We start from the raw sequence: 14170 nt of genomic DNA, 5'->3' as shown, positions 1-14170 counted from the left end.
GTTAAATTAAAATTTCATAAAGATGTCCCACAGAAAAGTGACAATTGTAATAATCGTTATTTTTAAAATTTTTTTGACGTATATGGGCCAAAATAAGTATTGATAACATGTTTAAATAAAACTTCAGTGAAGATGTACCCAAGATAGGTGACAATTGTCATAATCATTTTTAAAGTTTTTTGAATTTTTTTGATGCAAATGGGCAAAAAATAAATTGCTAACATGTTTAAATAAAACTTCAGCGAAGATGTACCCTAGATAAGTGACAATTGTCATAATCGTTATTTTTAAAGTTTTTTGAAGCAAATGGGCAAAGATAGAAATTGCTAACATGTTAAAATAAAATATCAATGAAGATGTCCCATAGATAAGTGACAATTGTCATAATCGTTGTTTCTAATGTTTTTTGATATAAAAGGGTAAAAATATAGATTGTAAAAATGTCAAATTAAAATTTCATGAAGATGTATCATATAAAAGTGGCAATTGTCATAATCTCATAATCGTTATTTTTAAAAGTTTTTAAATTTTTTTGAAGCAAATGAGCTAAAATATAAATTGCTAACATGTTAAAATAATATTTCAGATAAGTGACAATAGTCATAATCGTTATTTTTAAAGTTTTAGAATTGTTTGACGCAATTGGACAAAAATATAAATTGTTGACATGTTAAAATAAAATTTCATTCGAAACAAAAAAACAAATCGATATTTTCATTCTCATAATCGTTGCTCCTTTTATCCTGCTTAAAATTTTATTAAAATATGCAAAGTGATTATTAAAGATAGTTGTAACCTATGTTAAATTCTAAATTTTTAAGATATGGATTCACAATCTTATTCCTTTAATTAATAAATTTTAAATGACAGTTAGCAAATATTTTTGTATACTAGTGGCAAAATATTGCTGAGTCTGAATTCAGGGTAGGATTTTTATAGAAAGAACTTAAAAACCATATGAATATTATTTAGTAATATGATATAATCAATCCTATAAATTTAATGTTAAGATTTTATAAAATGGATTACAATCTATATTTTAACCCATTTACATCAAAGAACTTTAAAAATAACGATTATAAAAATTGTCACTTTTCAATGGTATATCTTCATGAAATTTTAATTTAGCATGTTTACAATCTATATTTTTACCCATTTGCAATAAAAAAATTCAAAAAAACCGTATTAACAACGATTATGACAATTATAACTTATCTATGGTACATCTTCACTGAAATTTTATTTTAACATGTAAGCAATTTATATTTTTGCCCATTTGTGTCTAAAAAATTCAAATAATTTTATAAATAACGTATATGACAATTGTATCCTTTCTATGGTGCATCCTCATGAAATTTTAATTTAACATGTTTACAATCTATATTTTTACCCATTTACGTCAAAGAAATTCAAAAAAATTTAAAAATAACGATTATGATAATTGTAACTTATCTAGGGTACATCTTAACTGAAATTTTATTTAAACATGTTTGCAATACTTATTTAACCCATTTACGTCAAAAAAATTCAAAAAGTTATAAAATAACGATTATGACTATTGTCACTTTTCTATGGTACATCTTCATGAAATTTTAATTTAACATGTTTATAATCTATATTTCTATCCATTTGCGTTAAAAAAATACAAAAAACTTTAAAAATAACGATTTTGACAATTGTCACTTATCTAGAGTACATCTTCACTGAAGTTTTATTTAAATATGTTATCAACATTTATTTTGGCCCATTTACGTCAAAAAAAGTTTAAAAATAATGATTATAATAATTGTCACTTATCTAGGGTACATCTTCACTGAAGTTTTATTTAAACATGCTAGCAATATTTATTCTAACCCATTTTGGTCAAAAAAATTCAAAATACTTTAAAAATAACGATTATGACAATTGTCACTTATCTAGTGTACATTTTCACTGAAATTTTATTTTAACATATTAGCAATATTTATTTTAGCCCATTTCAGTCAAAAAAATTTAAAAAAGTTATAAAATAACGATCATGACATTTGTCACTTTTTTATGGTACATCTTCATGAAATTCTAATTTAACATGTTTATAATCTATATTTTTATCCATTTGCGTTAAAAAAATACAAAAAACTTTAAAAATAACGATTTTGACAATTGTCACTTATCTAGAGCACATCTTCACTGAAGTTTTATTTAAATATGTTATCAACACTTATTTTGGCCCATTTAACGTCAAAAAAAGTTTAAAAATAATGATTATAATAATTGTCACTTATCTAGGGTACATCTTCACTGAAGTTTTATTTAAACATGCTAGCAATATTTATTCTAACCCATTTTGGTCAAAAAAATTCAAAAAACTTTAAAAATAACGATTATGACAATTGTCACTTTTCAATGGTATATCTTCATGAAATTTTAATTTAGCATGTTTACAATTTATATTTTTACCCATTTACAACAAAAAGAATTCAAAATAAACAACGATTATAACAATTGTAACTTATATATGGTACATCTTCACTGAAATTTTAATTAAACATGTTAGCAATACTTATTTTAGCCCATTTACGTCAAAAAAATTCAAAAAAGTTATAAAATAACGATTATGACAATTGTCACTTTTCTATGGTACATCTTCATGAAATTTTAATTTAACATGTTTACAATCTATATTTTTACTCATTTAACGTTAAAATAATTTAAAAAAGTTTAAAAATAATGATTATGATAATTGTCACTTATCTACATCTTCACTGAAGTTTTATTTAAACATATTAGCAATACTTATTTTATCGCATTTTGATCAAAAAAATTCAAAAAACTTTAAAAATAACGATTATGACAAATGTCACTTTTCAATGGTAGATCTTCATGAAATTTTAATTAAGTATGTTTACAATCTATATTTAAAAAATTCAAAAAACTTTATAAAAAACGATTATAACCATTTTAACTTATATCTATGGTACATCTTCACTGAAATTTTATTTTAACATGTAACAACTTATATTTTTGCCCATTTACGTCAAAAAATTGTAAAAAACTTTAAAAATAATGATTATGAAAATTGTCGCTTTTATATGGTACATCCTAATTGAAATTATAATTTAACATGTTAAAAATACATATTTTTGCCCATTAGCGTTAAAAAAATCTAATATATTTAAAAAACGATTATGATAATTGCCATATTTCCAAGGAACATCTTCATTGAATTTATAATTTAACATCTTTACAATATAAATGATATTTTTACCCTTTTTAGTCAATAAATTTCATAAATCTTAAGAAATAACGAATATGATAATTGTCACATTAAATTATTTTCCTTAAAAAGATCATATAAAATAACATAAATAAGTTGAATATAAATATTTTAAAAAAAATTATTTAGAAAACCCACCTCTTTTAATTTAAGAAAGATAATTACAAAAATGATAAAAAAAACTATAAAAGATTTCACTTAAAAATTGTATATTTATAATAAATCTCACAAAAGAATTCCTCAAAAAAAATATATTTACAAAGAATATTTAAATTTTTTATCAAAATATATTCAAAAATCTTTTTAAACTTCAAAATAGAGGTAGGCGCGGGCCTAATTTTTCATTCACGACCAGCCCGCTCACGGTGGCTATAAAAAAAATTCACGCCCATTCACGCTTACCATTAAAAAATTTTCGACCCGACCCGCCCGCTCACGACAAGCAATATTTTGATTCACGCCCGTCACGCCCGAAATTTCACGGTGTTTTTAAATTTTTCAAAACTATTGCTATAATTTTACACTTTTTTGAATTCATTCTATTATTTCTCTAATTTCATAATCCATATTAATAAAAAATAAATATAATCTATAAATCGAAATTTATTTAGAAAAAGAAGAATGTCCATTTTTTTTATTTCAATTGTGTACGCCTTTCCTCTAATAAGAGATTGGCTACAGAAAATAACTTTTCACTAGAAGCCGAACTTGCAGCTGACAAAATTTTACTCGCTAATTTTCTCAAAAAAGGAAATGAATATTCCTGCTTCCAAAACTTCAAAATTTTGTCGTTATTTATCTTATATGAATCTTTTAAGTTCATCCTCAAAGCTTTCATCGGTGATGTTGATGCTTCATCAGAATCATCTAAATATTCTATAATTTTTTTTAGAATATACGGTCTTTTATGAGTGTAGGATGAATTAGGAAAGTGATAGTTGGTATTGACCATTTAGAATATACGGTTTTTTATGAGTTTAGGATAAGTTAGGAAGGTTATAAATGATAGTTGGCATCGACTTATGCATATCATCTAATTTTATATCATTTAGCATTTTTATGATTGTTTTATATATATCATTTTCTTCTTTTATTAAAAACTTAAGTCTTTTGAAATTTGGATCTAGAATTAAGCCTACCTTATGTAGTGGCTGCATAATAATCTTTTAAAATAAATCTTGTTCTGTATTTTAAGGTTTTGATTATTATTGTATCACGTTTAGAAGGTTAACAAAATTTTATTAATTTTTGTTTCCATAGAAAAACTTTATTTATTGTGCGACGAGAATCTGCTATCAGATTATCCAAGCATTCTTTAAATATTGATAAAAATTTATCTAACTCGCGTATGGTACTAATATCAACGGTGGCTAATCTATTTAATTTTTGCTTGCTAAACAAGTACACCTGTATTTCAGAATATGATTTTAAGAACTGTATCATGATATATACAGAGTTCCATCTCGTTATTCTCGCTATTACATCTTGTTTAAGGGTGTGGCTTAGTTTGATATTAGCTGTAGAATGTTTGAAATATTGTACTATTTTTTTACACCATTTATATTTAAGGCTATTTCAGTTAAACAATTGTCAAAAATATAATGCATAATATTATTTAGTATCTAAAATAGAATTGACTACACTTTTAATTTTGACTTTTTTTTTCATCCATTGCCCTTGTAGCCAAAACAAATGTTTTTAATTTAAAATCCTTAATGATAATATGTCCAGTAATGGTTAAAAAACTTAGATTTTTATAGTCATCCGTCAAATATCAGTAGTGCTGTAAAAATTTTTCGTTCAAAATTTTATGATAATTTTTTTTTTAATTTAATTTAATATAAATAAATGCCTTATATTTTTCAACACAATATATTAGCCATGATAAAAAATAATAGTTTTATTTTGATAATATAATTATAAATACAATATAATAGAGCGATAAAAAAATAAATTTATAAAAAAATTTTCTTATTAATTTTTAATAATAATTGCTTTTCAAAATTTTCATCTGATAGGCATGAACGCATGTTAATACAGCGTTAGCTATACTAAAAACTCGCTCAACAGGGGCAGAAGAAGGGATTGCGGTGTTATACTTGATAAACAATTCTTTTAAAAGGGGGAATTTATTAAAAACATTTAATGTTTTATCCATTGTTTCAAAAAATTGAGCTATGTTATCATCCTCCAATCTGCCCTCTTCTTCCTCGTCAAAAAAAAGGATATCTCGGAATTGATTTTAAAACAATGAAATATTTTTGATATTTGGGCCATGATAATTCTAATTCATCTAATATTGAATTTTGATTTTCAGAATCTGATGATGAAATATTTATATCCATGCAAATGCTAATCTATTAAATTAAAATATTCAAATTAATAAACTTTATTCTTATCTTCTCTAGCAGTAGCACGGTACGTTAATTGCAATATGAAAAAAGAAAAAGTAAAAACAGCTGATTAAAAAATATAAGACTTTTTTGTTAAAAAATTGGATTAAATATCAATTTTTCAAATAAATAAAAATTGCGGATTAATATTAATTTATAAATAAAAGGTGTTTTTAAAATTGAACGAACGTAAAATTGAACGCGTTCATCAAAGAAAAGGAACGCGTTCACGTTCAAAGTTCGTCAAAAAAAAGGAACGCCGTTCATCACCTTTTTTCAAAAAAACGAACTTTAAATATCAGTGATTATGGACAAGTAATTATTATTGATCATGCTTTTAATCTTAAATTTTATTTTATGGTATATTTTTTGAATCTACATGAGTTTTCCAGTTCACAACTTTTATATTTTGTTATCCATATGTAAATGTAACACCAACATTTATATCTTGGCCTAGCTTGTTGCATTTAAAGATTGAAGATCTTAACAAATAAAATATAACTGACTTTTCTGTAAAAAGTTTAAGCAAAATTTAGCATAAAGTCTCGCGATAAAAAACACCTAAACATAAAAAGAAAATAGGACTAACTAACAAAATGATACAGGATGTTGTTTATAAAATGCGGAAGATTTTTAGTTTTCATAAAATATTCTTTTTTAAAAAAGAACTAAATTAAATAAGAAAATATATAATATAATTAAAAAATTGCAAATATATAATTAAAAAAATTGCAAATTTATATTTATAAAAAAACAATTTTAAAAATTAAAATTTCCGTGATTCACGGGAAATTTATGTTCACGCCCGATCACGCCCGGGGAAAATTTTGGGAAGGCCTGTCACGCCTAGTCACGCTTTGGAATTTAAAATTTATTCAAACTCACGCCGTGACCCACCGTGACACGATGGGTCACGCGTAATTTCACGGCCCGCGCCCACCTCTACTTCAAGATATATTTTTACTTAAAATCTTGGGCGTGAAAATCACTAATAAATTGTAACAAAAATAATATACAATAGTAGCATATCATTTTTTATTAAAAACATCAAATATTAAATAATATGTTGTTTTATTTTAAATAAATGCATTCGCAATATATTTATTGTTTCGCGGTAATGCGCTCGCGATAATGACTTCGCGCAAACATATTCGCGATAAAGTGTTCGCGTAAAATGTTTCGCTAAAATGTAGTTCTAATAAATTCGCGGTTAAGGTTTCGTGGAAATAAATTCGCGACAATGGCTTCGCTACATTGTCTTCGCTATAAATGTTTCGCGGAGATAAATTCGCAAAATTGGTTTCGCGGTTTTACCTTCGCTATAAAAACTTTTCGGGATAAACGACATTCGCGATAAAAGTTTCGCAAAAAAGTGTTTCGCGATTAAAGTTTTGCTGAATTGACCTGATACGGATATATTCATATATATCAATTTAACGCCCTCTTATGGATATATATTTGCAAAATTTTAAAATTGAAAAATAAAATAATTGTAATAATAAGCCAGTAAATATATTTCTTTCCAATAATATTAAGTGTAGATATAAATTATTTAATATATAATCTCAATTTTTTATTTAATTAAAAATTGATTTATGCACATTCAAAAAAGGTTTCTGAAAATTATTTTAAAAAAAAGATTATATAATCAAATTTTGATTGATTATTTTTTACCAATGAGTATTTACGTCATACCCGATTTATAGTATTTTAAAAGTTTTTTATAAAAACAGAAAGGAACACACAAAATTTTATTTATTTTAAATCTTTTTAAATAATAACGTCAAATTTATTATTCATATTAAATAAAAGAATTTTTTTACATTATCGTATCTGAATTATAAAAATATTTAACAAAAGACAAAGATAATTTTGCAGCAGGGGGATATAGATAGTCCATATCGTAGAAGCTTATTGCCAGAAAATCTAGAGCCTCTCATATTTATTTTTAAAAATCTAATATATTTAGTTTTATATATCAAATATTACAATTTTATAATTCATACCAACATAAAATGGATATATTATTAAATATATATTTTTTAATTATAGTCTTAATTGTAGAAATAAAAAAATTAAATGCATAATTCGATTTTTCGAATAAAAAATACTGATTTCTTAATTACATTTGATTCAAAAGGGGTTTGTGAAAAATCAGTATAGGATCGGGTTTAAAGCAATATCGGATCAATGTGGATCGGCACAGCCTAAAAAAATTACTCTTCCCCTCTTTATTTTGTGCAAATTTAATCAATCAATTTTTCTTAAATTTAATTTTTAACGTTACCTTGTTTTCCCTTTTAGATGTTCTTATGAATTAAATAATAGTTTTATAAAACAATTATATAATTTTAAAACATATTTCTATTATTAATATATATATTTTGTCAATGATTCCAAATATTTTTTTTGTGATTTAATATCCAATCCAATTCTAATTTTCGATTACGATAAAATAGAATTGAAAATTTTTTAAAAAGGTGGCTAAAAAAATTATAAATATTGTAAAATTAGTGTGTTAAAAATTACTTTGAAAAGTAATAGGCTACTTAAGTTTCTTTATAAAGTATTTACATAATTTAATTTATACATTAAATTTAAAGGAGCGGTGGAGCGGCGCTCCTCCACTCCAGCCTTAAAAGGAGCTAGCTCCCACTCCCGCTACCCAATTTTAAAAAGGCGGGGCGCTCCATGTGTTTTTAAAAAATGTACCTTACTGCAGCGCCGCTCCTTAACAACTTTGAGACATACATTTAATAACTAATTTGAAATTTGGCAAATCATAAAGTAGCTTTAAAGGTAACTTGCAAATTTTTTCGTTAAATTCTAAAAAATGCATCTACAAAAAGTAACTAAGTTAAAGTAACTTTAAAGGTAACTGGCAAATTTTTTCGTTAAATTCTAAAAAATGCATCTACAAAAAGTAACTAAGTTAAAGTAACTTTAAAGGTAACTGGCAAAATTTTTTCTTTAAATTCTAAAAAATGCATCTACAAAAAGTAAATAAGTTATTATTTGCAGCAAACTAGTAAAAATGTATTAATTAAAAATATAAAATAATTGCTAAAAGAATTAATAAAAATAACGAACTAGAAAGGATAAATTAAATAAGGATATTAAAACGAATTGGATGGATGATCACCCAAGAAAGGAGTCGCTGAAGAAATTAGAAGAACAATTCTAAAAATGGAATTAAAATCATTCATTGTGATTTATTGTGTCCCTGGAATTTTGATTAAAAAGCCTCTTTGCCAAAGATTCCTTAAGTATTGATAGCAATGGAGACAAAAATTACATTGATATGGTGAATATTTTTTTAGGATTTAACATGCTAATGCCTGGTGAGAATTGTCGAACTTTGATGTAGGTGTAGCCCAGGTGGGAAGGACACTATTGGACCAGGGTTTTATCATCTAGTCTTTTGGAATTATCATTGAAAAATCCTATTAAATTCAGAATAAAAGGTATATTGGCCTTATTGAAGACCTTTAGAATAAAATGGTTATTTATTTTGTGTCTGAAAAAAAATTTAATTTTTAAAATTTCAAAAAAGTTTAAATGTATTTTTTTTGGTTTATTATCAATAAAATAAATCATAATATTTTTTAATAAAATTATTTTTTATGCCTAAAAAGCAGCATTTATATATTTTTAGTCAATCAAATTGTGTTGAATAATTTGTTGATTATATCTATATGTTCAAATATTGGTTATTTAAAATATAATTCCCTTTCAAAAATTAAAAATATAGATATCAATATATTGAGAACAATATAGTTGATTTTGATATTTATCAAAAGTTTGTTACTCAAAAAGTAAATAAGTTATTATTTGCAGCAAACTAGTAAAAATGTATTAATTAAAAATATAAAATAATTGCTAAAAGAATTAATAAAAATAATGAACTAGAAAGGATAAATTAAATAAGGGTATTAAAACGAATTGGATGGATGATCACCCAAGAAAGGAGTCGCTGAAGAAATTAGAAGAACAATTCTAAAAATGGAATTAAAATCATTCATTGTGATTTATTATGTCCCTGGAATTTTGATTAAAAAGCCTCTTTGCCAAAGATTCCTTAAGTATTGATAGCAATGGAGACAAAAATTACATTGATATGGTCTGAATATTTTTTTAGGATTTGGCATGCTAATGCTTGATGAGAATTGTCGAACTTTGATGTAGGTGTAGCCCAGGTGGGAAGGACACTATTGGACCAGGGTTTTATCATCTAGTCTTTTGGAATTATCATTGAAAAATCCTATTAAATCCAGAATAAAAGGTATATTGGCCTTATTGAAGACCTTTAGAATAAAATGGTTATTTATTTTGTGTCTGAAAAAAAATTTAATTTTTAAAATTTCAAAAAAGTTTAAATGTATTTTTTTTGGTTTATTATCAATAAAATAAATCATAATATTTTTTAATAAAATTATTTTTTATGCCTAAAAAAGCAGCATTTATATATTTTTAGTCAATCAAATTGTGTTGAATAATTTGTTGATTATATCTATATGTTCAAATATTATTTAAAATATAATTCCCTTTCAAAAATTAAAAATATAGATATCAATATATTGAGAACAATATAGTTGATTTTGATATTTATCAAAAGTTTGTTACTATAACAAGGTGCTAAACATGAAGAGGTGATCATTTTTGAGTTTTTATTGTTATTTAAAAGAGAGAAATTAAATTTATATCTACAAGTTGGTTTATTATCAATCATTATTAATATTAATTAATTATTTTCAAAATGTTAAGTATATATTTATAAAATAATTTACTGTAGTTAGTAGTATAAAATATGTGAGCATATATAGCATGATAGATTGTGCAAGACCAGCTTGACCCACTACAAATCCCAATCTTAAAAAGAGTAAAACACTAAACATTGATAAGGCTACAGGGCTAAAAACCCCGGATATTGTAGAAAGCAACTTTCTTTTATCACCTACATTATTTGAATTATCATTCTCTTTAAAATTATTATTATTATAAATATTATTTTGGGAAATATTAGGTATTGTTTGTATTGTATATGTAGAGGTTGGATATCTTTCTTCTGTCATATTTGCTACTAGTGGATTTTTGTCATCAGCATTGGAACTAAAACCAAGATTAAAATGATAATTTGAAAATGCAGGAAAAAGGGGGGAATCTTTAGTGGAACCAAAGGTTTTATTAGTCATCTTAAATGATATGGTCTCAGATGATTTTTCATCTAATAAATCAGTTGATGGGAAAGTTTGGTTTGATATATTATCATTTGAAGGATTTGCTATTATATCATTAATTGAGTATTCAATATTTGATGCTTTGGTTTCAATCATTTGTTTAAACAGTCTTTTTTGTCTGGTAATAAATAAAATATATATTGGTTCAATTCATTATTTATAAAATAAAAAAAATTATATATACAATAATAAAATAACCCAGAACAAGAAAGATATTGGATTGGCTTTTAAAAAAATATTAGCCCAATCCAATATATAATACAGCATCATAATCCTATTGAAAATTCTATTCTATGAAATTTGTATAATTTAATTTGCAATAGCCCTTCCTTTTGTATCTAAATAGTATATAAAAAGCAAAGCCCAGTCATAGTAACCCTGTTTAGAATTTGTGCAGTCCAGCCCATAATAAATTTTTTTTTTAATTTTCCCAGCCTTGCTGTTAAAATTTTATGAAAAGTCCTCATTAAAATTTTATGAAAAGTCAGTGTGTAATTTGTTTGTGCTAATTTTCAATCCTTCATTTCTAATGTTATATTTTCCTAATAAGAATTAAGGTCCTTTTATCTATTATTTGGCTATTTCTATCAAATTAAGATTTCCGGATTTAAACAGCTTAGATTTGTAATTTATTATTCTTTTTAAGCTGTCTTCTTTAAAATCATACCACCTTTTGCATTCACTGTAGGTTTCTGAAATATATGGTTAAATTTACCCTTGCCAAGGCAAAATAAAATTTTAAAATTAATTTAATTTTGAATTATAAGAAATTATTTATCAATTAACTTCAATAGGCTAAAAAAGTTAATTATTTTGTAGATAAATGAGTGTGAAATAAAGGAAAGAATTTTTGTAGATTAATTTAGTAGTGTTATGTCTAAATTATTAAATATATATTGAAATTTTGCCCCAAATATAATAATTTATGCCTCCAAATCCATAACACTTGTTTGTGAATGAATACCTTTTTACTATAAAAAAGATTATGCGACAAAATAACGGAAAACAGCTGTCTAAAATGATAAATACAATGACATATGTCATTGGATAAATATTATAAAAATATATACACATATGTTAACGGTTTTAACGAGAGCCAGGCGCGTACGCAGCGGGGGGGGGGACAAATCCCCCCCCCCCCCCAAAGCCAAAAAATGCAGATGCCGGATTATATTTTTCAAAAATATTATTGTTAATTTAATTTATATTTGTTAATATTTATTCTTATCTCATATATACATATATATAATATATATATATATATATTTAATTACATTTATTTATCACATTCATCTACTAAGTTATTTTATCAATCAATTTCGATTTCAAGTTTTCCTTGGCGTAATTTACCTATTATTTTCAAATTTTAGTGGCGTAATATTTATCTAAATTTCTAATAAAATAATAATTATCTCTGAAACTCCTTGTCCAACAGGGAGAAAAAAATTGCAAGCTTGTCCAACGAGATCGAGTCTCCGCCACAGTAACAGCTATTTTGGAGTTAGAAGAGCTGATTATTAATGCTATTACTGAAATATCAAAATGGCTTGAAAGAAATATTTCCTCAGAAGCAAGAAAATTATTGGATTCAATACTTATTCCAAATTTTTTTTCTCATTAGAATGTATTATTTAATTATACAACTATTTTATGTAATACTTTTCAAAAACATAACATTGACTTGATTAAGAAGATGAGAATAGCGGAGAGCATTTTATTAGAACTCAAGGAAATAGAGCTAGTGTTGTTGAAGAATTTCATATTTTATATGTTATTGTTGAGTCAAAAGCAGAGCTATACGTGTTAAATATTTGTCCCCCTCGACTTGCAGCAAGCAAGCTCATCATCAAAACATTAATATAGGATCAGTAGAAGAGTATTAAAACAAATGTCCCCTCTCCCAACCTTTTTCATATGGTGATAGAAAAAAAATATAAATATTTGTTATATTTTTATCATGAAGATGTTAAAATATCTTATGATGCCTTATTAGCTGAATAACTTTGATTAAAAGATTAACTATGGTTGATACAGTCCCAAAAAATGCTATGGATGCTTTTATTTCAAACACATTTTAGATTATACTCCCAATTATTAAAATGGTTATATATATATTAGCAGCTCTTTAGTAAACTAATGAGAGAACCTTCACTTTTTTAAGAAGAATAACAGAGCCTTGCAGAGGTACCATTTGCAGGACCAGGCCCAGATTTTTTTTAAAAATTTTTTCCGGCCCGGGTTTTTTTTAAAAAAATTTTCAGGCCCGGCCCGGCTGGCCCAGCCCGAATTTTTTAAAATAAATTATATATATTTTTGATATTTATAGCTAATAATGGCGATTTCAAATATTTGGTTTTAAAATATACAACTCAGCTCGGATATTTTTTCTTAAAAAATTTTCAGGCCCAGCCCGGGTGTTTTTAAAAAAAAAAATTACGAGCCCGGCCCGGGTATATTTAAAAAAATTAAAATACGGTCCGGCTCGGGGGCCGGGCCTGCAAGTCTGTGAAAAACATACCTAAGAAATACAACATCTGAAAGTAGATTGAATGATTTGGATCTTTTGAATATTCATAGACATTTAACGCCAAGCAAGGATTGATAATTGAAAAATTAGCTCAAAACATACAAAATACAATTATTCCTAAGAAACTTTTTGTGTATTAATTTATATTTACAACATTTAAATTTTTTATACTTTATATATTTTAAAAGCTCAAAAAATTCAAATTTCAATTTTGGGTCATTTAAGTGATTCATATCGTGGGTTATATTCACTTTATATTTTATGATTCACATTTAAATGCCGGTTTATATATATAATTTTTTTAATTCACATTAGTTTAAAATTGTGTATTAGAAAAGTTATTAATCCTAATAAATTTATGCTTAGTATTTTTAATTAAAAATATTATTTCTTAAAAAATTTATTATCCCCCCAGACCAAATTCCTGCGTACGCGCCTGACCAGAGCAATCACATAATGTTATTAAACGAAAGGCATTTAACTTTATGTGTATATGGAGGAATGGGGGATTGGAGCTGCCTTAAGATCATTCTTTCTATTTTTCCAGATTTTCAAACGGATATTGCAGATATTTGTTTTATTAAATATGGACAATAGCGTTGCTAGATGGGTGGGAGGCAAAGGGCTCAAGTAGTGGCGTTAAGCGGTTCGATTTAGATCATTTTTTAAAACGGCCTAATTATAATTTTAGCCAAATAATATGATGTAAGCCTCGAGATTTTACAAATAGACGTTCAAATATATTATTTAGGCTAAA

General features: G+C 25.3%; 1 protein-coding gene across 1 annotated transcript in view; it reads right to left on the bottom strand.

Annotated features, from left to right (window-relative positions):
* Window positions 1-10987, bottom strand: part of LOC135929332 (solute carrier family 12 member 9-like) — a 34898-nt gene extending 23911 nt beyond the window's left edge. The window contains exon 1 of the mRNA XM_065465866.1: window positions 10437-10987. Coding sequence (XP_065321938.1) covers window positions 10437-10982 — 546 coding nt within the window. The 5' untranslated portion in view covers window positions 10983-10987. The remainder of the gene's footprint in view (window positions 1-10436) is intronic.
* Between the last annotated feature and the right edge of the window lie 3183 nt (window positions 10988-14170).

Source organism: Gordionus sp. m RMFG-2023, chromosome 5 (genome assembly GCF_954871325.1).
Source record: "Gordionus sp. m RMFG-2023 chromosome 5, tfGorSpeb1-WG-v2, whole genome shotgun sequence".
Classification (NCBI taxonomy): Eukaryota; Metazoa; Nematomorpha; class Gordioida; order Chordodea; family Parachordodidae; genus Gordionus; species Gordionus sp. m RMFG-2023.
This window is presented reverse-complemented; position numbering and strand designations above follow the sequence as displayed.